The sequence below is a fragment of the Prionailurus bengalensis genome, chromosome C2 (assembly GCF_016509475.1).
Source record: "Prionailurus bengalensis isolate Pbe53 chromosome C2, Fcat_Pben_1.1_paternal_pri, whole genome shotgun sequence".
Lineage (NCBI taxonomy): Eukaryota > Metazoa > Chordata > Mammalia > Carnivora > Felidae > Prionailurus > Prionailurus bengalensis.
In genome coordinates, this window is record NC_057350.1 from 134006923 (window position 1) to 134032989 (window position 26067).

The 26067-nt window shown below is 36.8% G+C and overlaps 2 protein-coding genes across 8 annotated transcripts in view; both read right to left on the minus strand.

The window, feature by feature from the left end:
* Positions 1-26067, minus strand: part of ANKRD28 (ankyrin repeat domain 28) — a 200668-nt gene that overhangs the window by 94623 nt on the left and 79978 nt on the right. The window lies entirely within an intron of this gene.
* On the minus strand, positions 11726-15334 carry LOC122492015 (WW domain-binding protein 11-like). The gene has a single exon (XM_043595452.1). It carries the CDS (start codon positions 13655-13657, stop codon positions 12725-12727), a length of 933 nt encoding a protein of 310 aa, XP_043451387.1. The 5' UTR covers positions 13658-15334; the 3' UTR covers positions 11726-12724.

The following is a 26067-nucleotide window of genomic DNA, read 5'->3' on the forward strand; positions in this document are numbered from 1 at the left end:
TTTAGCAGACTAATATAACTTGAAATAAAAAGTGTTTCAACTAAGTACATTATTGTCTTGTTCTCTAATTGCCCTTAATAGTTACTATTTATTTAATACAGGTATTAGATATTACTGGGTGCAAGTGACAGAAATCTAAATTAAACTAGTTTAGGCAAAATGGACTTATTAAAAAGAGTGAAATGCCTCATGGAATTGGGTATCAAACAAACAAAATTTAGGTAAGGAAGGGGCATGGCTAGACCATAAGAACTAAAATCAAGCACTTTACACATTCAGGACCACTTTTTGTCTCTGTTTTTCCATGTATCGGCTTTTTCCCCCCTTCACCAACAACACTTTTCCTCATAGTTAAAAAAAAAAACAAAAACAAAAACAAAACAACAAAAAAAAACAAACATCCATACAGATCCTGAGATTTACTCTTAGAACTTCAGTAGTCCAAAGAGAAGTCTTTTAATTCCAAATCCTAAAATAGTATTCTGATTGACTCTATTTTGGTTAGATCCTACTCATGTATCAATCAAGTGAGAATAGGTAAAGAAGTTATATTTTATGTACAAAATACAATATCAACATACTGATCACAGTAACTATGTGGAATGGGGAGAGTTTCTCAGAAAATGAGGGCAACCCTACAGATCTTTATTTTGTGGTAGGCATTGCATAAAGCACTTGAAACAGCTGTTTTATTTTGCAAACTTACTGTACAGTTTAACATATTATTTTTAAAGATGAGGAAACTACCTCCAAACTCATGCTTTTCATTAAAATGTTCTATTGACAATTATAATTAACAACTACAACTAAATGTAAGCAGTCCATTCAATCCCTATCTATTCGAAGCTGGACCAGTTGTGGCTTCTCTTGAGAGTCTTTGAAAGCAGCAAAACTGCTCCAAGTAAACTGCTCAGCAATTTGGGCTGGAGGTGGAGTTTCCCCACACCTTAAACTGGAGGCGGAGTTTCCCCACACCTTAAGGAAGCTGAAATCTAGCTTATTACTTTTAGACACAGGACAGAACCATCACTAACTTATAAATGATGCGTTTCTCTATTCCCTTTCTATAGTCACACAGAAAGGAAAAGGAATAGCTAAGGAACAATCAGGTAATAAAGAATACTACCTTTCTTTTCATCCCTTTAGAAAAGCTGTATTAGCTAGATTGAGATCAGGATTGTATATATTTAAATACTAGAGACGCTGCATAGGTATGTATGTCTAAACTCCTAAATTTCTGAAAATTTAGCAGTAATAATTCTACCAGACAATTTACCAATGAACAATGTAATATAATCAGCTATGTTTTAAATAATATAAATGAATCAGTTAATTCTTCTGGTTAAACTAAAAAACAAAAACATTTCATCTCAAATAACATATCTTACACATGGCAAGGGATTCTTCATAAATCCTAATCTCTTCACTACAACAAAGGTAATCCAATCTTTAAGAAACCCAGAACAATACAATGGATGCTTAATAAATATTTCCTAGCTTGAATTTATCAAACTCATGGTCAAAACTCCTAAGACAGATAAAAATTAAAGTCAAACAGAAGCACAATTCAAAATGTAAAGTAACTGCAAGAGTTTAGTTTTTGACAGTAACAATCACTTTGGGTGATAGTAGACAAGGAGATTTTACATGACCCCTCAGTTATTTTACAAAGAACACTGTAATCAACATACTCTAGGGAAGCTAGGGAAGGGGAGTAAGAGATAAGGTAGGAGAAAGAGAGGCAGGAAAAGGGAGAAAATTATTCTCTTAGTTCAATTCTGTATTAATGGGATTTTTAAAGCAGCACTATCAGGACACAAAATTAATGTTTACAATTAGTGCTTTAATTGTATTCTACGTAGCTTTCCAAGTACAGAAAAACACTAACTAAAAATGGTTTAAGGGGCATCTGGGTGGCTCAGACAGTTAAGTGTCCAACTCTTGATTTTGGCTTAGGTCATGATCTCACAGATCTCACAGCACAGACCTGCTTGGGATTCTCTCTCCCTGTCTCTGTGCCCCTCCCCGGCTCACACTCTTTCTCTCTCAAAAAAAAAAAAGCATTTTTAAAAAATGGTTTAAAAATAAGATTTACTCTTATACAGGATAGGGGCAAAACTGGTTGATTTAGCAACTCAAAGACATCATCCAGGTGTAAGAAATTCTACCTTTCTACTTTGCCAACCACAATCACATAACCAATGTATAGGCTCATCCAAGCTAGTTCACCCCAAACAACAGCCAGTAGCAGGGGAAAAAAAGCCATCTCTTCCTCTCTTGTGCTCTTATTTTTTATATTAAAAAAATGTTTTTTTAGTTAACATAATTGTTGGGGCACCTGGGTGGCTCAGTCAGTTAAGCAACCAACTTCGGCTCAGGTCACAATCTCACAGTTTGTGAGTTCAAGCCTCGCATCAGGCTCTGTGCTGACAGCTCAGAGCCTGGAGCCTGCTTCAGATTCTGTGTCTCCTCTCTCTGTCCCTCCCACCTCTCCCCCGCCCCACCCCCGCCAAATAAATAAACATTAAAGAAATGTTTAAATAAACATGAAAAAAACTATATAAAAAAGAGACAATTGGGGGCGCCTGGGTGGCGCAGTCGGTTAAGCGTCCGACTTCGGCCAGGTCACGATCTCGCGGTCCGTGAGTTCAAGCCCCGCGTCAGGCTCTGGGCTGATGGCTCGGAGCCTGGAGCCTGTTTCCGATTCTGTGTCTCCCTCTCTCTCTGCCCCTCCCCCGTTCATGCTCTGTCTCTCTCTGTCCCAAAAATAAATAAACGCTGAAAAAAAAAATTAAAAAAAAGAGAGACAATTGTTTTAGATTCACAGCAAAATGAAGGGAAAGTACAGAGATTTCCAATATACTCCCTACTTCCAGGCGTGCACAGCACCCACCATTATCAACGGCCCCTAATAGAGTGATACATTTGTTACAATGTACAGTGTAGGTGATGGACCTACACTGACACATCATAATCATCCAAAGTTTACCTTGGGTTTCACTCTTGATGATGTAAATTCTATGGGTTTGGACAAATGCATGATGACACTTATCTATCATTATATTATCAGAGTATTTTCACTGCCCTAAAAATCCTCTGTGTTCTACCTGTTCATCTCCATCCCCCACCACCGCTTCATGTTTATACTATCTCCATAACTTGATACTCTGCTGTTAGGTGCATACACATTAAAGTTTGTTATTTCTTCCTGAAGAAATGACACTTTTATTATTATTTAACACCCTTCTTTATCCCTGATAACTTTCCTTGCTCTGAAGTCTATTCTGTCTGAAGTATATATAGCTACTCCTGCCTTCTTTTGATAAGTGCTAGTGTATTTTTCATCATCCATTTACTTTTAATCTATAGATTTCTTTTTATTTAAAGTAGGTTTCTCAAAAACAACATATAATTGGGTCTTGTTATACGATCCACTAATGACAATCTCTGTCTTTTAACTGGTATACTCAGAGCATTAGTGATACAGATGGATTATTATCTACTATTATTTGCTACATTTTTGTTTGTTTCCCTCATTTTTTGTTCCTGTTTTTATCCTTCACTCTTTTTCTGCATTTTGTGGTTTTAACTGAGCCTGTAGTATGACTCCATTTTCTTTTCTCAGAATATTGGTTATACTTGAAAAATAATTTTTTAATGGTTCCCCTAGAGTTTACAGTAGAAATTCACAACTAATCCAAATCTATTTTCAAATATCACAATACCACTTAATAGTAATACCACTTAATGTCTTATTAATAACAAATTAATCCTAATTCTCCTTCCTGTCCCTTGTATCATTGCTGTCATCCATTTCACTTACATAGAAGTATAAACAATGAAAAAAATATATATGTGCGTATACACACACACACACGTTGTATATACGTAGGACATATATATACACATATATAAGCACACATAAGACAATGTTACTTTAAACAAGCTTATACATTAGATTAAAAATAAGAAAACTATTTTCATTTTACTTTGACATACTCAATTCTCTTCCTTATGTATATCTGAGTTTTTGATCTGTATTATTTTCCTTCCACGTAAGAACTTCATTTAACATTTCTTACAAGGCAGGTCTACCAGTAACAAACTTCTTTAATTTTTATTTGCTTAAGAAAATCTTTATTCTCCTTTACCTTTTTATTTCACTTATGTATTCATTCATTCACTCATTCATTTATGAGAGAGAGCTAGTGAGCACAGGGGGAGGGGCAGAGAGAGAGGGAGACATAGAATCCCAAGCAGGCCCCACGCTGTCAGTGCAGAGCCCGACACAGGGCTCAAACCCACAAACCATGAGATCATGACCTGAGCTAAAATCAAGAGTCAGATGCTTAACTGACTGAGCCACCCAGGCACCATTCTCCTTTACCTTTTTAAATATTTCATTTCACTCTCTTCTTGCTTGTATGGTTTCTGAGAAGTTGAATATAAGTCTTATCTTTGTTCTTTTATAGGTACGGTATTTTTTCTCTATCGTTTTCTACAATTTGCAAAATGATACACCTAGCTGTTGTTTGTTGTTGTAGCTGTGTTATTTATATTTATATTGCTTAGTGTTCTCTGAACTTCCTGGATATGTAGCTTAGGGTCTTTAGTTTGGGAAAATTCTCAGTCATGATTGTTTCAAATGTTTATTCTGCTCCTTTTTCTTCCTTTGCCTTTTGGGATTCCTATTACAAGTTGGTTACACCTTTTGTAGTTGTCTCATAGATACTCTGTTATTTTAAGTCTTTATTTTCTTTGCTTTCTCAGTTTATGAGGATTCTATTGTTAGGTCTTCTAGCTCAGAGATTTTTCTTCAGTTATGTCCAGTCCATTTAAGAAGTTCAACAAAAACTTTTTCTTTTTTTATCTTTTACTGTTTTTGATCTCTAGCATTTCCTTTTGGTTCTTTCTTAGGATTTCCATCTCTCTTCAAACTGTGCTTTTTGCCTTTTATATATCTTCTAATTTTTTCTTGATAACCAGACATGATGTACTGGGTAAAAGGAACCACTGTAAATAGGCCTTTCATAATTAATGTGTTGTGAGGTGTGAGGGGAGGGGAAATGTCCTATGATTAGGTTTTTTATTTAGTGAGCTTATACCTCTGGTCTGTGAACTTCACAAGTGTTTACCAGCCACCCTCCCCCGCCTCCAGGTGGGACAGAATGGCTAGAGGGGGCTGGAGTTGGGTATTTCCTTTCCTCCAGAGTCAGTCAGCCTCTGGTTAACTAGTCTCCCCCAGAGGGCAGGACTTGTTAAGAACAGAGTGCTCTGGGGGCACCTGCATGGCTCAGTCAGTTGAGCATCCGACTTCAGCTCAGGTCATGATCTCATAGTTTAAGAGCTCAAGCCCCACATCAGGCTTGCTGCTATCAACGCAGAGCCCACTTCAGATACTCTGTCCCTCTCTCTTTAACCCTCCCTGGTTTGCACTCTTTCAAAAATAAATAAAACATTAAAAAATAAAAAAGGACGGAGTGCTCTATCATATTTCAAAATGCTCCCCACCCCCCCACCCCGGGCCCCTGCTAGAAGCGTGAGGGGTTTTCTCTGATATTTACTGTGAGAACCTCATTCGGCTCCTGGAGGTAAACCTTACAATACTGTGGTGGCCTGTGACTGGATTCCCTGGTGTTTTCAACTCTCAGAATTATCCACACTGAACCTTCAGCAATCTGTCAATTAAAGTTCAGTTTTTCCTTCCCAGCACTGATTCCTGAGCAGTTGCTACTCACGAGTCTGCTCTTCAAGCCTCAGCTTTCTATGTTCGTTTGTGTCTATCCGATCTTAGGGGCAGTGGTTTGCCCTGGGTCACAAGAAGGGCTGTTATGGACCCAAGAAGAGCTGTTAAATTTTCAGTCTGTTCAGCTTTGTACTTGTTAGAACAGAGTGGCAACTTCCAAGTTTCTTACATATGGAACTAGAAACCGGAAGTGTCCTTTATGTCTATTTTTAATCAGTGAGGAAACTGCCCCAAAGGCATCCATGTAACTTTCTCTCACTTCTCATTGTCCAGTCTTGTGTCACCTGCTATGCCTACATCAACCACTTGATTATGACACCCTGGAGGTAGGAAGGGGATCATTTTCCAGTGACATGGGGGATCAGATGCCCAAACAAAATCAGAGCTCTGCGCATTAGAGGAAAATGGGAAACAAATGGGCACTAACAAAATAGTCAAAGTTTCTGCCACTTTGTGATTTTTATATAGCCTTTGATGTGTGTAAGAAAAGTAGAACAAGAAAGACACCTAGAGAAAATATTCAAATCAATATTGTTACCACTCACTGAAAAGGGTAACAGAAGAAAAAAGGAACCATTAACTTGATTCTTAACTAAATCTGCTGAAATATCCTCCCGTTCCCCCCAAATTGTTGCGAAATAACCCAGACTTAAGTGATATAATTTAGAAAGCAAATATAATAGTTTAATGAGTTGTCATAGTAATATATTAGGGATAGAAATAGCCTTAGAGAACAAGTTCAATCACCTCATTTTACAAATGAGAAGAACAGGGCTCAGAGAGGCTAAACTACTGAAAGACAGACTAGAGTCTAGTTTGCCTGATTTACAGATCAAGGTCCTTCTTGCTGTTTACATTCTGGACTCTTCACTTCCTTGGAGTTTAAATAAGTTAACAGCAACAGTGATGTAAGCAATCAGTCATTTTTCATGTGCATGTGTTTATCTCTAAATATCTGAACATATGTTAGATTCTAGAAAATAATGTATTTTTAAAAATCATACCAGTAACAAGGGATTCCTCACCCTTACGTAACTGTAGAAGTATGGTCCCACTCTAGAAAATTTTTCCACAATATGGCAATCTTAATATTCTTTTCTACAGCTCTCTATTTGGGTTAGTTACAAGTAGGTGATACTTACAAAGTCTGGGGAAAAGAGTGAGAGATTTTCATTTCTTAGAAAAGAATCAGAACACAGGTGAACCTACCATAAGACAAATCATTTTAGCATAAAAATACCACATTCTTGTCTACAAGACTATACATGCAACTGAAAGATTTATATATTTAAACCAATTACTAACACTTTCAGTTTATGGCTAGTAAACAAGTAAGATACATCTAACAAATAGCTTCACTATTCACACTTCTTGATCAAACTTTTTTTTGGATCAAACTATTTAAAAAACTAAATTAGTGCCTTGGAGTGACAGGACATTTCACTCCATTAATAAACAAATACCTGAATGAGGCTACCCAAACATGCCCTCACTCAACTTTAAGTATTAATCTACAGCAGTGGTAACATTTTATACAGTAACAACTTGAAGAAAAATAAATCTAGACTGTCACAAATATATGCACATACACTGTCTATAACCATGATATTTAACTGTTAAATTAAGCATATATTCCAACTTAATAAAGGTAATCTGAATATGCAACACTCGTAAATTATACATTTCATAACCTTAAAACTTAATTTAGAGTAGAACTTTAAAATCATGTAAGTTTCAGATTCTACAGCTACTATCAAAGCGGGGGGGAATCTTGAACTTGAAATATACCAGTTATTTATTTATTTATTTTTTAACTTTTTTTTTTTATTATGAAATTTATTGTCAAATTGGTTTCCATACAACACACAGTGCTCATCCCAACAGGTGCCCTCCTCAATACCCATCACCCACCCTCCCCTCCCTCCCACCCCCCATAAACCCTCAGTTTGTTCTCAGTTTTTAGGAGTCTCTTATGTTTTGGCTCCTTCCCTCTCTAACCATTTTTTTTTCTTCCCCTCCCTCATGGTCTTCTGTTAAGTTTCTCAGGATCCACATAGGAGTGAAAACATATGGAGTCTGTCCTTCTCTGTATGACTTATTTCACTTAGCGTTAACACTCTCCAGTTCCATCCATGTTGCTACAAAAGGCCATATTTCATTCTTTCCCATTGCCATGTAGTATTCCATTGTGTATAGAAACCACCATTTCTTTATCCATTCATCAGCTGATGGACATTTAGGCTCTTTCCATAATTTAGCTATTGTTGAGAGTGCTGCAAACTTCTTTTTTTTTTTAATTTATTTTTCAATATATGAAATTTATTGTCAAATTGGTTCCCATACAACACCCAGTGCTCATCCCAAAAGGTGCCCTCCTCAATACCCATCACCCACTCTCCCCTCCCTCCCACCCCCCATCGACCCTCAGTTTGTTCTCACTTTTTAAGAGTCTCTTATGCTTTGGCTCTCTCCCACTCTAACCTCTTTTTTTTTTTTTTTTTTTTCCTTCCCCTCCCCCATGGGTTTCTGTTAAGTTTCTCAGGATCCACATAAAAGTGAAAACATATGGTATCTGTCTTTCTCTGTATGGCTTATTTCACTTAGCGTCACACTCTCCAGTTCCATCCATGTTGCTACAAAGGGCCATATTTCGTTCTTTCTCATTGCCATGTAGTACTCCATTGTGTATATAAACCACAATTTCTTTATCCATTCATCAGTTGATGGACATTTAGGCTCTTTCCATAATTTGGCTATTGTTAAAACTGCTGCTATAAACATTGGGGTACAAGTGCCCCTATGCATCAGTACTCCTGGATCCCTTGGATAAATTCCTAGCAGTGCTATTGCTGGGTCATAGGGTAGGTCTATTTTTATTTTTCTGAGGAACCTCCATACTGTTTTCCAGAGTGGCTGCACCAATTTGCATTCCCACCAACAGTGCAAGAGGGTTCCCGTTTCTCCACATCCTCTCCAGCATCTATAGTCTCCTGATTTGTTCATTTTGGCGACTCTGACTGGCGTGAGAAATATACCAGTTATTTAATGGTGAAAGAGTAAATGTTTTCCTTCTAAGATCAGAAACAAGGCAAGGATGTCTACTCTCATCATTCCTATTCATTCTCATACTGGAAGTCCTAAGTCAGTAAGAATAAAAAGAAGCAAAAGGCATATAGATTGGGAAAGAAAACATAAAACTGTCTCTATTTATAAATGACATATTGTTCATGGATAAAATCCCAAGAAAATTTATTGTAAAAAATCCAAAAATGAGTTTAGAAAAGTTGCTGAATGCAAGGTCAATATACAACAAGCAAATGTATTTCCACATACTAGCAATTAACTGGAAATTAAAAATGTTAAATACTTTACATTTACAATACAAAAGAATGAAAGAAAGAAGGAAAGAAAGAAAAGCCAGAAAAAATGCTTGGGTATAAATCTAATAAAAACTTGCAGGATCCGTATACGTTCACTGTAAGATACTCATTAAAGACTTACAGAAAACCTACATAGAGATAACATGTTCATGAATTAGAAGACTCATTATTGCTAAGATGTCAATTTGATCTATGGATTCAATGTAATCTTACTCAAAATCTCAGCAGGATTCCTTTTAGATATTAATGATCTAAAATTTACATGGAAAGGCAAAGACACTAGAACAGCCAGAGCAATTTTGAGTGAAAAGAACATAGTTGGGGGGTGGGGGTCTTACACAGTGTGATTTCAAGAATTTCTATGAAGGGGCGCCTGGGTGGCTCAGCTGGTTAAGTGTACAACTTCGGCTAAGGTCATGTTCTTGTGGTTCAGTTCTTGAGTTCAAGCCCCACATCAGGTTCTGTACTGACAGCTCAGAGCCTGGAGCCTGCTTTGGATTCTATCTCCCTCTCTCTCTGCCTCTCCCCCATTCATGCTCTGTCTTGCTCTCTCTCAAAAATAAAAATAAACAATTTTAAAAAAAGCTCAAAAGCATTAACCATAAAGGAAAATACTGAAAAATTTGACTACATTAAATTAAGACCTCATGTTCAATGACACAAGAGTGAAAAGTCAAGCTGGACTGGGAGAAGACATCTGCAACATACACAGTTCACAAAAGGTTCATATTCTGCATACATAAAGAAATGTAAATTAATAAGCAAAGAAAGAGAACTCAGAAGAAAAATGGGCAAGAGATTTAATAGGCATTTGATAAAAGAGGCTATGTGAATGTCTAATAAACATAAAAAGGTATTTGACATTGTCACCAAAAAAACCTCAAACTTTGTACAAATAATGAGACACACTAACTACTACCTAACAAATAGAATGGCTACAAAACAAAAAGGATGTAGTCCAAAAATGTGGAGCAAAAAGAAATCTCATACAATTTTCATGGGAGTATAATTGCTTAATACAGCATTCTCATTTAAGCTGAATGAACGTATGCAGAGCCTATATATCAGAAATTCTGAGTGGGCATATATATCCTAGAGAAATGCATGCTCATGTGCAACAGAGGCACGTTTCTGAATAGGTGCATTATTCATAATAGGCAAAAAGCTGGAAACAACTATCTATCAAACAGCAGAATATGGATAAACTGTGGTGCATGCATACAGCGGAATATTATGAATAATCTTAGGTTCATATAACACGGGTAAAGTTTTGAAATAAGATAGTGCCATGCAGAAGAACCCAGATCCAAAAGAATATATGTTGCAAGATTCATTTAACTTAAAAATAGGCAAAAGTAAATTGTATTGTTTGGAGAGGAAAGATTAAATGGCAAAATTATAAAAGAAAACAGAGAGAGACTATTATACAAGTCATAGTAATGCCTATATTGCAGGATGGGAATAAATACTTCTGATCATAAAGTGGGCACCAAGACAGCTTTTGTAGCAATAGCAACATTGTCTTTCTTGATCTGGGTAGAGGTTACATTTAATAATTCATTATAGTCTACATTTGTTTTACGTATTTTTGAGTATTAAAAGATTCTTAAAAGATTTTTTAAAGTTTTTTAAAAGATTCAAAGAATCTTTTTTTAAATTTTTAAGTTTTTAAAAGATTAAAAGAAAGAAAAAACACTGGACATGAGTGTTCAATCACTTGTCTAAAATATCAATTAAAATACAACTGAACTAAAAGGAAAAGCATATAAAAACCTGGCAGAAGACACAGGACCTAATATGGTATTTCAGCTTAAGAACAACAGTAGCTTTCTTTGTTGGTTGGGCAAGTTTTGTTCTCTTGAACTAATGTTCAAAATGAAAACGAAAAAAAGTCACCTGAAAATTGAAAAAGAAAACTACTCACCCCTTGCACCCATGCCCTTCCCCCAACCACCAATTTGGGTCTACAAAGGAATTAAGAGTAAAAACAGAAATTATGTTGACAGAAATTTGTGTAAGGCAATCTTAAAAAACCCAAACAAAAAATTAATGTAATCTAGCTTCTATGTAAACAAAACCCAAAACCCTCACTGTACACATTTATCTTCCAAACTAACGATAAAAACTTGACATAAAGCATTTTATAAATATTTTTCTCATATGCAGAGATAAATGTATTCTAAAATAACTTTATTATTAATTTATTGAGCTTGCACAAGAGAACATGATTTAAATCACTGTGGTAAGTAATATTCAAATCATTAGTTCTGTATAAAAACTACCAAAGAAAATAATGGTACATTATTAGTTTAAAATATTTATGTTGTTTACCTGTTTTACACAACAAGTAATTATAATAAGATAAGGAAAAACATATCTCAAGATGTGTCACTGTAATTTTATGGAAAATGTTTATTCATTTAGTAATTAATCTATTATTAATTAAATCACTCACTTTCATCCTAGGTAATTTAATATTATGTAATTAAAATATGTTTTCTTTGTGACTACATGATTTGGGTGGGATGGGACAAGTTGTTTCCTTTCCCAAATCTGACTCTGGCTATTACAGGTACTTTGTTGCTGTTGCTGTTTTTCTTGTCAAACATTTATTTATTTATTCCATGAAACACTCAAAGTTTAGGTCAGTGGGAAACAATTTTAATCAAAGAACTGTACAATTTCTTCCCACATATTTTGATTTGTAATAGGAAATGACATTGCAACCCATTTTACTAAAATATTACAAAATATTTACAAGAAAATATTAAAATAGGTCAAACACAAAAGGCAAGATGGGGTAAAATAAACTTTTTTCAGAAATCTCTACTCCAGTGCCAATAGCACACAAGAAGAGAATCAAACAAATAAGTAACAAAGATCCCCTGACCATGTTGCCAAAGAACTGGAGAAGGGAAACAAACGGGATGAAAATGGTGGTGAGAAGGGAATAGATGTTAACAGCCTGGCTTCAATAACCAATCTATTCTGAATGAAATAACTCTCTCTTATATGCAATAAATTCTGAACAAGGCTAAATTTTAGGATATTTCTTGAAATGAAATTTAAAAATACCCTGGCAGCTCTTTCACTAAGTTTAATACGAGCCTCTTTCCCCATGAACCACTCATGCGAATAGAAACCCATTCTGGCATTAAAAGCTGTCACAGCAGGGGCGCCTGGGTGGCTCAGTGGGTTGAGCATCCGACTTCAGCTCAGGTCATGATCTCAGGGTCTGTGGGTTCGAGCCCCGCGTTGGGCTCTGTGCTGACAGCTCAGAGCCTGGAGCCTGTTTGGGATTCTGTGTCTCCCTCACTCTCTGCCCCTCCCCCACTTGTGCTCTGTCTCTCAAAAATAAACATTTAAAAAATTTTTTTTAAAAAAGCTGTCACAGTAGCCCTTCCATTTCTTTCATGAAAGCTTCATAAACATCATCCTTAGTTTGCCCTGAAATGGGAACAGATGGACCAGATTTGGGGGCTGCTTTGGCAAGAGGGACAGCAGAATCATCCTCTGACTTTCTCTGGGGAGCAGCAGCGGTCCCTTTGTTCTCTTAATGTACCCTCATTGCAGTGGGCACAAATCAAGTAATCTCCGCCTAGGGATTGGTGATCCGTGGCTTGGCACTGATGGATGCTGTGGCTTTCTTCTCAATGGTGGCTGCGCTTGTATCATCCGCCTTGGGTTGCTGAATCAAGTTGGGTGGAGCACTTAAAACCCCCGGGTTCAGCAAGGGAGCTGGTGGGAAAAGCCCAGGTGGGGCAGGTCCAAGTACAGGCACCAAAGGTGAGCACATCATGCCAGGACGGGGTGGAGGAATACTTGGAGGTGCAGGGAGAGGTAGCCTTGGTGGGGGTCCCTGAAGAGGAGGGCCAGGAGGCAGACCTGGAAGTGGACCTGAGGGAGGGCCAGGGGGCCAGCCTGGTGGTGGGCCTGGAGGTAAAAGTCGAGGTAAAGGCCCTTGGAGCCCTGGCATTCCAGATGGTCTCAGGAACGGAGGAGCTCCTGGAAGTGGTCCAGAAGGAAGGCCAAGCAGGTGGTCCAGGTGACTGTAAAGATGGAGCAGGTGGTGGTCCAAGAGGAGGTGGTCCTGGCATGGGAGGTGCTTGTATCTGAGAAGGAGGAACAGACTGCGTGGGAGCTTGCTGCTATGAAGAGGCGGGAAATATGCCATCAGAAAGAGAGATTCCTCTTTATGCTGTTTTTGTGACTGCTTTTCCGCTTCAGAATCATCAGAATCGCCTTCATCATCATCCTCTGAAATTTCTTCTACTGCTCGTCCCTCCTCTGGGACTTCCTGACCTGCCATTTGAAGCATCATGGCTTGAAGAGGAGTCAGCTCCTTCATGTTCTTTTTCTTCCTTGATTTTCCAGGCATATGTGCAAATCTTACACTCAGACCTGACTTTTTTTTTTCATTGTTGTCTCTTTCATTATCATCACAGTGCACAAATTCAGCCCCTTCACTTTCTCCATCTGACCCATCAGTGTCGCTGTCATCAGTACTGTCATCATGCTTATCTTGATCCATGTCCTCAGAATACCATCATCTTCACTGGTGCTGGAAACATCATCATCATGACCCCGTTGAGCAAGTTCAGGACTATATAAAATGTCTTCATCCCACCTATGAGGGGGAAAGATCTAGAGCAAAGCCTACTTTACAGCCATACATTTGCAAGACTTGAGGAGGTGGTGGACCAGGGGGAGGACCAGGAGGTTTTCTGCCAGGGGGCAAATGTGGAACACCATGTCCAAGAAGAGGAAGTATAGAAACTACCTGCGTTGAAGGTCATAGGCGAGGACTTTTTAAGGATGGAGCGTGGCTGGGCACCAGGAAGTGGAATGTCCTGGATCAGAATGTTGGAAGGAGCATGTGGCATATCTGGCAAGGGAATGCTCTCCACTTCCACATGCTGAGCATTCTTGACAGCATCAAAATATTAGCTAGGTTGAGCTCTCTTCTGTTCATACTCTACTTCTAGCTTTCACAATTCTTTGTAAATATCCATATTCTCTTCCACAGAGTTGTAGAATACGTTAAAAGGTTTCACGCAGCTTTTTACGCTTATCTTCAGCACCTTCTCATTCAACTGTTTGCTGCACTGGGTTAAGCTCCATTTCATCCAATTTCTCCATGTCCCGAATAATCTGTTTGGGATCCTTCATCCTTAAAACTGCAGCCCGTAACATCATGCACCATTTTTTGTTCTTCTTTAATTCTCTCTTCTGGGCTTCTTTTTGATTATTACAGGTACCTTGGTTTATGCACAATTACCAATATATCAGCTATTTAGATTTGTTCATATGTGGCACTGCTCTGGCAACATGAAGAGTGAACCCCATGTTATCAAAAAGTATACACTTGGCTTATGAGGCAGCTTTTAACAATGACTGGCAGCTTCCAGCATCTCCTCTTCACCTATGAAGTTCCCATCATTTCCTGTGCTGCTTCTGTGCTGTGTGTTCAGCAATTGTGCAAACTTTACTTTTATTTAATGATGATGATTTGGACGTTAATACAATAATATGAAAGCTGCTTTCTAGTTGGTCAGGGAAACTAACACTAAGAACTTTATTAAATGCCTTCCCTAGAACCAACTTCTATTCCTAAGCATTGGGGGCAAGATGGGATTTAGTCCCCTTGACAAAGAACTCGGTAGAATATCCCATCTCACTGTCTCTTTAAAGTCAACGCTCTGACAGATCATCAAGAGAATACTGCAAATGATAAAGTTATTACAGAAGAGTGCCTTTGTCCACATGCATTTCAAGCACACATTTTTTCCTTTCCTCCCTCCTTCTCTCTTCTTTCCTTCCTTTCTTCATTCCCTCCCTCCCTCCCTCCCTCCCTTTCTTTCCTTCCTTGCTTGACTCACCCTTCCTATGTCAAAGTGATTTGAATTGTCTAAATAAGTACTGAAGGAGTTGTAAGGCAAAACGACCATGGAAAGAAGCCAGTTTAACTCACTTTGCACTTGGGCAACTAATAGCTGACTGTTCCTACCCACCCAAAACCCAAAAACATTCCATACACAAACACAAGCAAGAATACCCACACACAACACAGCCAAACACCTTTAGATCATAAGCTTGTCAAAGTCAGGGACTATGTCTTATTTTTATTCATTCCCTTCTGACACTTTTTAAATGGCTATTATTGACCATAGACTGGGTATAAATGCAGGGAATAATTCAAACCAGGTCCCTATATCCAGAGAGTTAAAGGTACTGAACAAGACACAAGTCAGTTAACATGAGTGCTACAAACAAGAAGTTCAGAGTGCTGTGGATATCTATTAGGCTGCCATAATACATCCTGGAAGACCAAGAAAGGTGTTCCAGAAAAAGAGATATATAAGTCTTAATACTGGTTCTCCATTGCTGCATAACAAATTACCACAAACTTAGGAGCTTAAGACAGCAGTTATTTATTAATTCACAGTTCTGTAGGGCAGAAGTCCAGGCATGGTATGCTGGGTTCTCTGCTCAGGGACGCTCTTAGAGCTGAAATCAAGGTGTCAGTGAGCAATGTTCTCACCAGGAGACCTAAGGAAGAATCCACCTCTAGGTTCATTTAGGTAAAAATTGAGTTCACTGTGGTTGTTGGACTGAGGTTCCAGTTTTCTCCCTGTCAGCCAGAAGTTGCCCTCTGTCTGTTCCTATAGACTGCCCAATCCTTACCATGAGGCTCCCCTCCATGTTCAAAGTCAGCAACACAGAACCTGCCTCACATCAAATCCCTTTACTGTCTTTGTTTCTGACTCTAGATACACATTTAATTTTTTTTTAATATTTATTTTTGAAAGAGACAGAGTGTGAGCGGCAGAAGGGAGAGGCAGAGAGAGAAAGGGAGACCTAGAATCCAAAGCAGGCTCCAGGCTCTGAGCTGTCAGCATAGAACCCGATGCAGGACTTGAACCCATGAACTGCGAGATCATGACGTGGGCCAAAGTCAGCTGCTTAACCGACTGAGCCACCCAGGCGCCCCTAGGTCCACTTTAAAGGGTTCATGTAATTAGGTCAGGTCTACTCAGCTAATCTCACCTTCCTAGTCAACTGTGCCAAACGTTATAAAGTAATCACAAGAGTGCTATCCTATCATATTTACAGTACAGAAAATTATACAGGATATGTACATGGAGGGGGAGTAAGATTCTTGTGGGCCATCTTAGGAATTCTGCCTACTATCAGGGGTAACCTAAAGAACAAAGAGAAAATGAAGATGAAGCAAAGATTGAATTGGAGACAACATGGGCACAAGCGATATCCTGAGTCAGGAAAGAGCAGGGAAGAATAGGGGAAAAAGTATGTATGACTGGACTTGTCTCCCCAGTACCCAGCACAGTAACTGGCACATAATTTTTCAAGGGAATGGACCAACATACCAAGTTATACCAAATTAAGCCAGCAGGTATTTACTAAGACTTTACATACTTAATAGCTATAGGACAAAAGCTAAGAAACTTATTGTAATGTGAAACCACTAGGCAGAATTGAGAGGTGACAAACCAGTGGAGACAACATGGACAGAAAACAAACTGGACATTAAGAAAACTAGGCTCTTATGCTATCTCTGCTAAATATAAGTGACCAAATCAAATAAACTCCAAGACTTTAGTTTTGTCTCATCTTTAATAGAGATGATATAACCACTTAATTTCTAAGATCCCTTTCCAGTGCTACCTATCCTACAAAATGGAAGGCATGGTTCTTGCCCTCAAGCATATTCTATTTAGGAAGTTTAGAATGTAAGTATTAATTCATGTTGTAACCCACACATTGCTCTATCAGTAGTAATATTAAAAAGACAATAGGAAGAATCCTATTTTAAACACTGAATTTATCCTCTTCTATAAATTTAGCAGTAAACAGATATTCCTATGCTAAGATTTACTTGTTCTTCCCAGTAAAAAAATAAAACACCAAAATTACATATCTTTATTTTATTATTTTTTTTAGGTAGGCTCCATGCCCAACGTGGGGCTTTAACTCACAACCATGAGATCAAGAGTCACATGCTCTACCAAGTGAGCCAGCCAGGTGCTCCCAAAATTACATATCAATACCAGGTCCTATTAAAATAAGGCAAAGTAAGGTAATGCCACAGTTTGGGGAGAATAGGGACTAGAATTCTCAGGACAGAGTAACAAAGAGAGGACGGTACAGCTAGAAAATGCCAGAGATCTTCAGATTATGCACGTGTATACTCAACTAAGTACTGAGCAGCACAAGTGTATAAAAATACTACCCAAGTCTGGTGAAAAGAAGCATCTAAAGCAATTAAAGTAGTGCTTCTCAACCGTTTTCTTCTTATGATCCTAATCCAGGAGGTTTTTGATACTTTATTTTTCCTAACTGCCCTCATGAAATTTTACTACTACTGTGTATCTATCTAATTTCTACAGTTTAATCCTTTAGAAGGCCATAATCATTGTAATATGCAAGATTCTCTCTCTCTCTCTCTCATACACACACACACACACACACACACACACACAGCAAAAAAATATATTTTGCCAAGTTGGAGGTGATAGCATCACCAGTGAGGATACATGGATTTTGAAGGAATAGTGCCTGGATTGCATACAGGGAAGTAATCTGTTCCCGCCAACCAGGGTGAAAAACTTGTGTTTCCTGGAGCACTGGAGAGAGTACTCAAAAAGAAACTTACCTCAGCAGTACTGGATATTTAACATATTTTGAATTAAATACCATTTATAGTAAGAACAAAATTTATAAAATATAAATTTAACAAAGTATGTAAAAAGGCCATCCACAGTGAAATTACAAAATCTGCTGAGAGAAATTAAAAATGACCTAAATAAATGGAGAGCTGGGTGAGAAGACTCAATATTGTTAAGATGTTAATTTTTGCCAACTTCACCTACAGATCAACATAATCCAATTTTCTCCCCAGAGACTGACAAGCTGATTCTAAAATATATATAAAAACACTAAGTACTCACACAATTTTGAAAAAGAAAAAAGTTGATGATTTCAAGACTTATTATAAAATGCTACCATATCACAAGAGTATGGCACTGGCATTAACAAGTGACTTAATAAATACACAAAGACAATTCAGTGAAATAGTCTTGTTTTTCCACAAGTATCTAAGAACTGAATATATCTACATATTAAAAAAGTGAACTTTGGCATAGACCTTGCATAATATGCAAATATTAACTCAAAATAGTCTGTAGATCTAAATGTAAAATACAAAACTTCTGGGAGATACAAAGAAAATCTATGTGATGCGGAGATAGAGATCTTTTTAGATACAACACCAAAACCACAATCCATAACAGAATAAATTGATAAACTGGACAACAACAAAATTTAAAACTTCTGCTCTTCAAATACATTCTTAAGAGAATGAAAACACAACCACAGATTGAGTACTTGTATCCAGAACATACAAAGAACTCTCAAAACTCGAGAGCAAGAAAACAATCCAATTAAGGGGGAAAAAAAAAAACAAAGAAACTAGCAAAAACATCTGAAAGACACTTCACCAAAAAGGATATACAGATTGCCAAGAGGCACATGAAAAGATGTTCAATATCATTAGTCATCACAGAAATGTAAATTAAAACTACAATGAGATACACTGTGGGATGGATACACATCTATTAGAATTTTTAAGATTAGAAAAGACTGACCTTACCAAATATTGGTGAGAATGTGGAAAAACTGGCATTCTCATGTCTTGGTGGTGGGAATGTATAATGATACAACCAATTTGGAAACAGCTGGCAATTTCTTAAAAAGTTAAACATATAGATACCTACCATATGGTCTGACCTTTCCACCACTAGACATTTACCCAAGAGAAAGGAAAGCCTATATTCATACAAAGACTTGTACAGAAAGGTTCATCATAGCTTTATTCGTAATAGATGAAAATGGGAAACAACTCAAATGTCCATCGATAGTTAAGTGGATAAACAAATTGTGTTTATAGTTATAATGGAATACTACTCAGCAACAGAAAAGAACTGTTAATACCATGCCACAACATGTGAGATTCAAATAATTATGCTGAGTGAAAAAATGCCAGACAAAAGAAAGACATATTGTATAATCTCATTTATATAAAGCTCTAGAAAATACAAATTAATCTGTAGTGATACAAAGCAAATCAGAGGTTATGGAGAGGCAAATGGAATCTTTTGGAAGTGATGGAAGCATTAGCTACCTTGATTATGGTGAAGGTTTCATAGGTATATGCGTATGTCAAAATTTATGAAACAGTGTAATTTAAATATATGTAATTCATTGTATATCAATTATACCTCACTAAAACCTAAAAAAAAAAAAAAAAAAGGCTGAGGTACTAGCTGAGACTAACAGACCAATTTAGCTCTGTCTAAAATTTTGGACAGAATTTATGCCATTTTTGTTTTACTACCTAACATACTACTTATATACAGTTAGAAGTATAAAAACTCATCAGCATTATTTCAGACTATGCAAGTAAAAGTACCTGATCTCTATTAAAAATATCACAGTTGGGGTACCTGGGTAGCTCAATCAGTTAAGTGTCCGACTCTTGGTTTCAGCTCAGGTCATGATTTCACAGTTCCTGAGTTCGAGCCCCGCGCTGGGCTCTGTACTGACAGTGCGGAGCCTGCTTGGGATTCTCTCTCTCCCTCTCTTTCTGCTCCTTTCTGAGCATGTGTGCACACACTCTCTCTCCCTCTCTCAAAATAAATAAACTTAAAAAAAAACATATCACTGTTTACCCAACATCTATTTATTTATACATGTCCAGTAAAATTGCTTCAAAGAACTAAGAGGACATTTAGTATATTTGGAAAGATGATAATTTAATAATTTATAATAAATATAAACATTCCAAAAATTTTGCATGTCCACTGAAGCAGAATTTTTGTTTTCTTGGTGAAAAGATCTCAATTTATTTCCAATTAGCAAGATTTAAAATAATCCAAATGCTCTCTAAAAGGGGACTAGTTAAATAAATTACATTATAAACAATGGAAAATGATGTGGCTATAAAGAAAAATGAGAAGTTCTCATTACTAATATGGACTAATATACTACATTCCCAATATATATTCCCCAAATACACTGGAGATGAAAAATGAAAGATGCAGAATGTGTATATGCTAAATAAAAAACAATACATGAATGGAATATAAAAATAAGTCACCATCAGTCTCTAGCTGCAAAAACAGCTAGTTTCATTAGATAATACCTTCTTTGTTTCAGAATCTTCCAAAGCCATTTATAGTCACAATGACAGGATGTAAACTCATTTAAGATCTTGGGGGAAAACTGACCATTGGTAAAGAAAATTTAAAAATCTGAGGCTAGATGCTAGAAGCACTGGCAAGAATAGAGGAGAGGTGCCATCTCTAGGCACCTAGAAACTATACAGGAATTCTCTCCTGGGTGTTAACTGAGTTGGTTCCTTGCTCTTCTTCACTCCCCCCCTTACTACTCGATGTTCCATGGAAGCCAGCTAGAAATTGGGTGGGTACACTTGAGAAGGGGTTGAAGGGTTGGTCACAGGTTCCATTACTAATTACTGTAATTAGCTAAAAAAGACCATGTGCACATGTACAATTTTAGGGCAGAGAGTGCACATGACCTCAAGTAACAGAGTGAAGAGGTTTTAAGAACTTAGAACACCAACAGTGTGGTATACTGACAGCCAGCAGAAGTGACATGTGGCCACAAGAAAGACTGGTTAAAGATTAGAGCATTTCTTGTTAATTTCCAGAAAAGACTAGAGAACACAGTGAAGGATGGGGGTGGGTAGAATTCAGGCAACCTGTGTAAACTTAGGGTTTACTACTTTGTGTTAACTGCCAACAATATTATTATAATAATAACGAAAACTAATGATCTGTTTGTATGATGTGTATATATAGATTTGCTGAGCACTTCATCTGACAAAGTAAAATCAACATCATTTCAATGATCCCAGAAAGTACTTTTGAAAGCTTAAAGATGTTAATAATTTGGAAGGCTATTTTGGCAAATCAATCCCAAAATACTTTGAATGACAAAGCTAAATTCAGAAGCTAATAAAATATCCAAGATAGCATTTTCAAAAACACTAAGTTATATGGTAGATATAGGGAAGATCTACTTATTGACTAGCTCTTAAATCAAATCTTTTGTGTTTAAAAAGGGTCACTCATAATCTAAGCATTCCTGTTTTGAATACTGAGAACAGCATTGGCTAAATTATAATTACCTCTAGTTTGGTATTATCTTGAATGACATTTTTATCCAGCCAAACATTAAGACATCAGGGAGGCTTACGTAGTCACTCATTTGCAATGCTAACATTAACAGCACTTGGTATCATGAAAATTAGGAATCCACTTGAATTACAGTTTAAAAGATAGGAGTCCATAGAATCAACCTAACTTTTGGGGGGAAAATCCACTTCTGAACCATTACTGTTTTATGGCACTATTTGACAAAAGAAAAAAACTATTTCTCTCTCTCCAATTTACTTTATTTTCCCAGTTACTATCAAGTCTGACATGGGTTCAAATTCCTGTTCCTGCTATACTTACTGGTCCTGGAGATATTTAACCTTTCTGAATTGTAGTTTTGTTATTTATTAGTGGAATGGAAATGCTAACCTACCAACATTACAAGATTGTTGTATGAACTGAATCATAACATAAAAAGATTTAGGCATATCACTGTCTCTGAAATAAAATTCTATAATTAACACCAATTTCTATCACTCTGGACACAGGAAAACAATTTCTTTGTGTAGAAATAATTTTCTGACAAAGTCAGACCTTTCCTCTGAAATATGTTATTGATATTTTAGACTAAATTATTTGGACTCTACAATAGGGCATTAAGTTTTACTAAATCCTCGGGAAAGGAAATAATAATAATTATTATTTTGGCTACATATATTTAGAAATACAAACGAAACCTTCTGGGCAAAAGCAGGAGGTCATTCAAGGTCATTCAGAATTTTTAGACCATCTTAAAAAATTTTTTTAAATGTTTATCTGATTTAATTTTGAGAGGCGTGCAGGGGAGGGGGCAGAGAGAGGCTCCAAAGCAGGCTCTGTGCTAACAGACAGCCTGATGTGGAGCTCAAATTCATGAATGTAAGATCATGACCTGAGTTCTGAGCCCAAGTTGGATGCTTAACCCCTTAATCTACTGAGCCACCCAGGCACACCTTAGAGCATCTTAAATTTGGAGTGGCAAACACCCTGAAAGCCATTATTGTAATCCACACATTTTATAACAAAAGAGAGCCTCAAAGAACTTAAATGGATTTGCTCAAGTAGTATATATAGGCAATAAGGTAAGAAAACAGGAGTACTTAGGTCTAATAACTTAAATTCCAATTGTTCTTTACACTATATATACATACCACTCTGCTTTCATAAATTTTTGACAGTATCACCTTTTTGATTAACAGTGTTTCTTCCATAACCAGGTAACTTATTTTTCTAAAAGTTTGCTACTTCAACTGCTTCTAGGCAATCAAAAATCTTCTATGAGGTTACTACCCAAACAACTATTTCCCCTTTATGCCTTCCTATGAAAATGCAAATTTTCTCCACATGTGGAATCCTAATATAACCAGGGATGATAAGCCTCTATTCTTGTCCCAGGGGATGAACCAGGTGAAAAACAATGACTAATCTAAGCAAAACGCTAATCCCATTCTACCTTTGCTGGTGGATTGGTTTAGAGTAAGCCAGTAACCAATCCAGTCTCAGGGGGAGTTTGGAGGGGATTTGGAAAAAGATAGTTTTGCTTGATTAAAAATACAAAGAAAAAGGAAACTTACAGGGAGAGTCCCCTTTCCATTTCTTTGGCTGTGTGTCATAAGCACAAAATGCATCAGTCATCTCTACTAGGAGAAGAAAGCTGAAAGCCTCACAGAGCCACTCACCCAGAGCTCTGACAGTACGATCTTAACCAACCAAACTGCCTTGCTCTAGAGTAAATTATTATAAAAGCAATAAACCTGTATTTAGTTAAGCACTCAATTACTTGTGGCCCAAAGCCTCCAAATATGAAACTCCAACATTTTTAAAAATTTATTTGAGAGAGAGAGAGAGAGAGAGAGAGAGAGAGAGAGAGAGAGAGAGAGAGAAGAGAGCGCACACGCATGAGCAGGGGAGAAGCAGGGAGAGAGAATCCCAAGCAGGCTCTACCCTGCTAGTGCAGAGTCCGATACAGGACCCAAACTCAGGAACCGTTAGATCATGACCTGAGCCAAAATCAAGAGCTGGACGTTTAAGCAACTGAGCCACCAGAACTCCAGCATTTTCTAGTGAAATCATCTTACCTAAGCCTCTACAACAGAAGACTTCCTTCTCAACCAAATAATACACATGTATTTTAAATTAAGAGTTTTGTTAAAAATCAATTTAGGTATGTTACTAAGAAAAATGCTATTTGGTGATTCACAGTATCCAAAACTTCAGGACATGACTGAAGAAACTAAAATAAATCTAAAAAAATACAATGTTCATTTAACAGTACAGAAACAAATCTGAATTTGTATACCCATTCTAAAAACTGATAAAAACAACTTCAAAAACTGTAAGTTTCAAAGAGATGTTATTCTCAATTACTTATTTAAATAAAATTATTTTAAAAAAAAACACCACTGTCACACTGACATAAAACTTAAACATACTTTATTACCTATCAACAATCACAGATTTAACTCAGATCACAGATTTAACAAATTGTAAAATTATGACAATACTCTCAACTACTAAGAGTCACATGAGAAAAGACGTAAAAGCAGCTGTAGAATAACTTGTCAAAAACCCATGAATCACTGAAGACTACTGAAGTCACCCACCCTCAAGAAAAGCCTACTGATTTGAAGTACTAACCTTTTAGTTCTGCCCTAAGTCACAGTAAGGGCACCAGCTAGGAGATGTTAAAAAATGGTGGTTATTATGGAAAGAGCCTAAATGTCCATCAACTCATGAATGGATAAAGAAACTGTGGTTTATATACACAATGGAGTATGGAGTACTACGTGGCAATGAGAAAGAACGAAATATGGCCCTTTGTAGCAACGTGGATGGAACTGGAGAGTGTGATGCTAAGTGAAATAAGCCATACAGAGAAAGACAGATACCATATGGTTTCACTCTCATGTGGATCCTGAGAAACTTAACAGAAACCCATGGCGGAGGGGAAGGGGAAAAAAAAAAAAAAAAAGAGGTTAGAGTGGGAGAGAGCCAAAGCATAAGAGACTCTTAAAAACTGAGAACAAACTGAGGGTTGATGGGGGGTGGGAGGGAGGGGAGGGTGGGTGATGGGTATTGAGGAGGGCACCTTTTGGAATGAGCACTGGGTGTTGTATGGAAACCAATTTGACAATAAATTTCATATATTGAAAAAAAAAGTGGTGGTTAAAAGCAAGTAAAGAAAGGAATCTATAAGTAGAGGCTAAAAATCATAAATGTTTGGAGGTGACACACTAATGACACATACACAATAGTTTCCAAGGACATCACAGTAGAATAAACTTATGCTCAAGATGATTCTGAGTAATTTTTAAAAATTTAAAATAATTTGATCAATACAGCAGAAAACAGTGTTGGCTATGAGACTTCATAATGACAGGGAAATTAATCATGGTAAGTAGCATTATAGTCCAAACTTTCTCACCAAGATAAGATTTGTTAGTACTATTAAGAAAACTAGCAAACAAACCCAAAAAACTAGAGTTCAACAGAACAGAAAGCCATTTTTTTCCTTTTCATTAACTCTATACCCCTGTAACTATTTTCTGTCCTAAGAAAAAAATAGACTCTTCAGAACACCCCAATTAGGTAAAGTAACAAGGCACTCCATTTAAAATAAATAAATATATCCTGAATTAGGTGCATGTTTCCAATAAATATAAATTTAAAGGCAATTCATTTAGGAAGGTTTAAAAAAAATGTAGTAATAGGATTTTGATCACTCTAATGTTAGAATGAACCATTTTAGCTAAAGATTAAATTTATTTGGATAATCCAACTTTTAAAAGATTAATACTTTTTATATCTACTTAACATTATCACAGTAGTACTGTATGAAAGAATGAAAGAAAGATGAGAGCTTGAGATGACCTTGCAGGCTTTTGCAGAACTACCAATCATTTTAGGTCATCTGTTTTGGTGTTGCTATGGCAACTTTATGAATCATGACCCCCTCACCACAATAATTCAGAGGACTGAATTATGTATGAAGAATGTACTGTCAACATGTTTCCCGTAAAAATATACACATTAATGAATTAGATCTTACTACAGTAAATTATATATCTTTAGTCTCAACTCAGTAAATTAAAGAAACTACTGGCCACTAGAGAAACAGAAAATTATCCATATGCCCAATCTGTATAAAACTGTCTCTCATGTCAATCCTGAATGTCAAATCCACTACGTCTTTCAGTTTGGAGACTTTTCAAACAATATGTCTTTCTTTACTGAGAGGCTCAAACAGATGAGTCTCTGTATAATGCTTACCATACTTATTTACAGAAAACAAATTCGATCTCATAATCAAATCAGATATATTATAAACTTAATAGAAATGTCTTTTAGAGTTCACAAAAAAGAACCCTCATCTAAAATGCATACAAGTATTTAACAGTCAAATGTCACGATGTCTACAACTTACTTTCAAATGGATTCAGCAAAAGAAAAAACCGTATGTGTCTATATATAAAATATGTGTAAATATGAGAGGGAAAGCAAATGTGGCAAAATGTTCTCACTGCTGGATCTACGTGGAGTGTATGTGGGTATTCAGAATATTGTTTCAACTTTTCTGTAAAATTTCCCAAGTAAAAAGCTGTGGAAACAAAGGACCCTTACTGGTTCCTAGTCCTCTTGTGTTAGTTTTTACCCTGAATATACACCCAGTCCCCTTCTTTTGAGGCAATTACTTCAAGACCCTCTG

Coding starts and splice junctions, on each gene's coding strand:
- LOC122492015 (XM_043595452.1), bottom strand. CDS start 13,657: ATGGATCAAGATAAGCATGATGACAGTACTGATGACAGCGACACTGAT.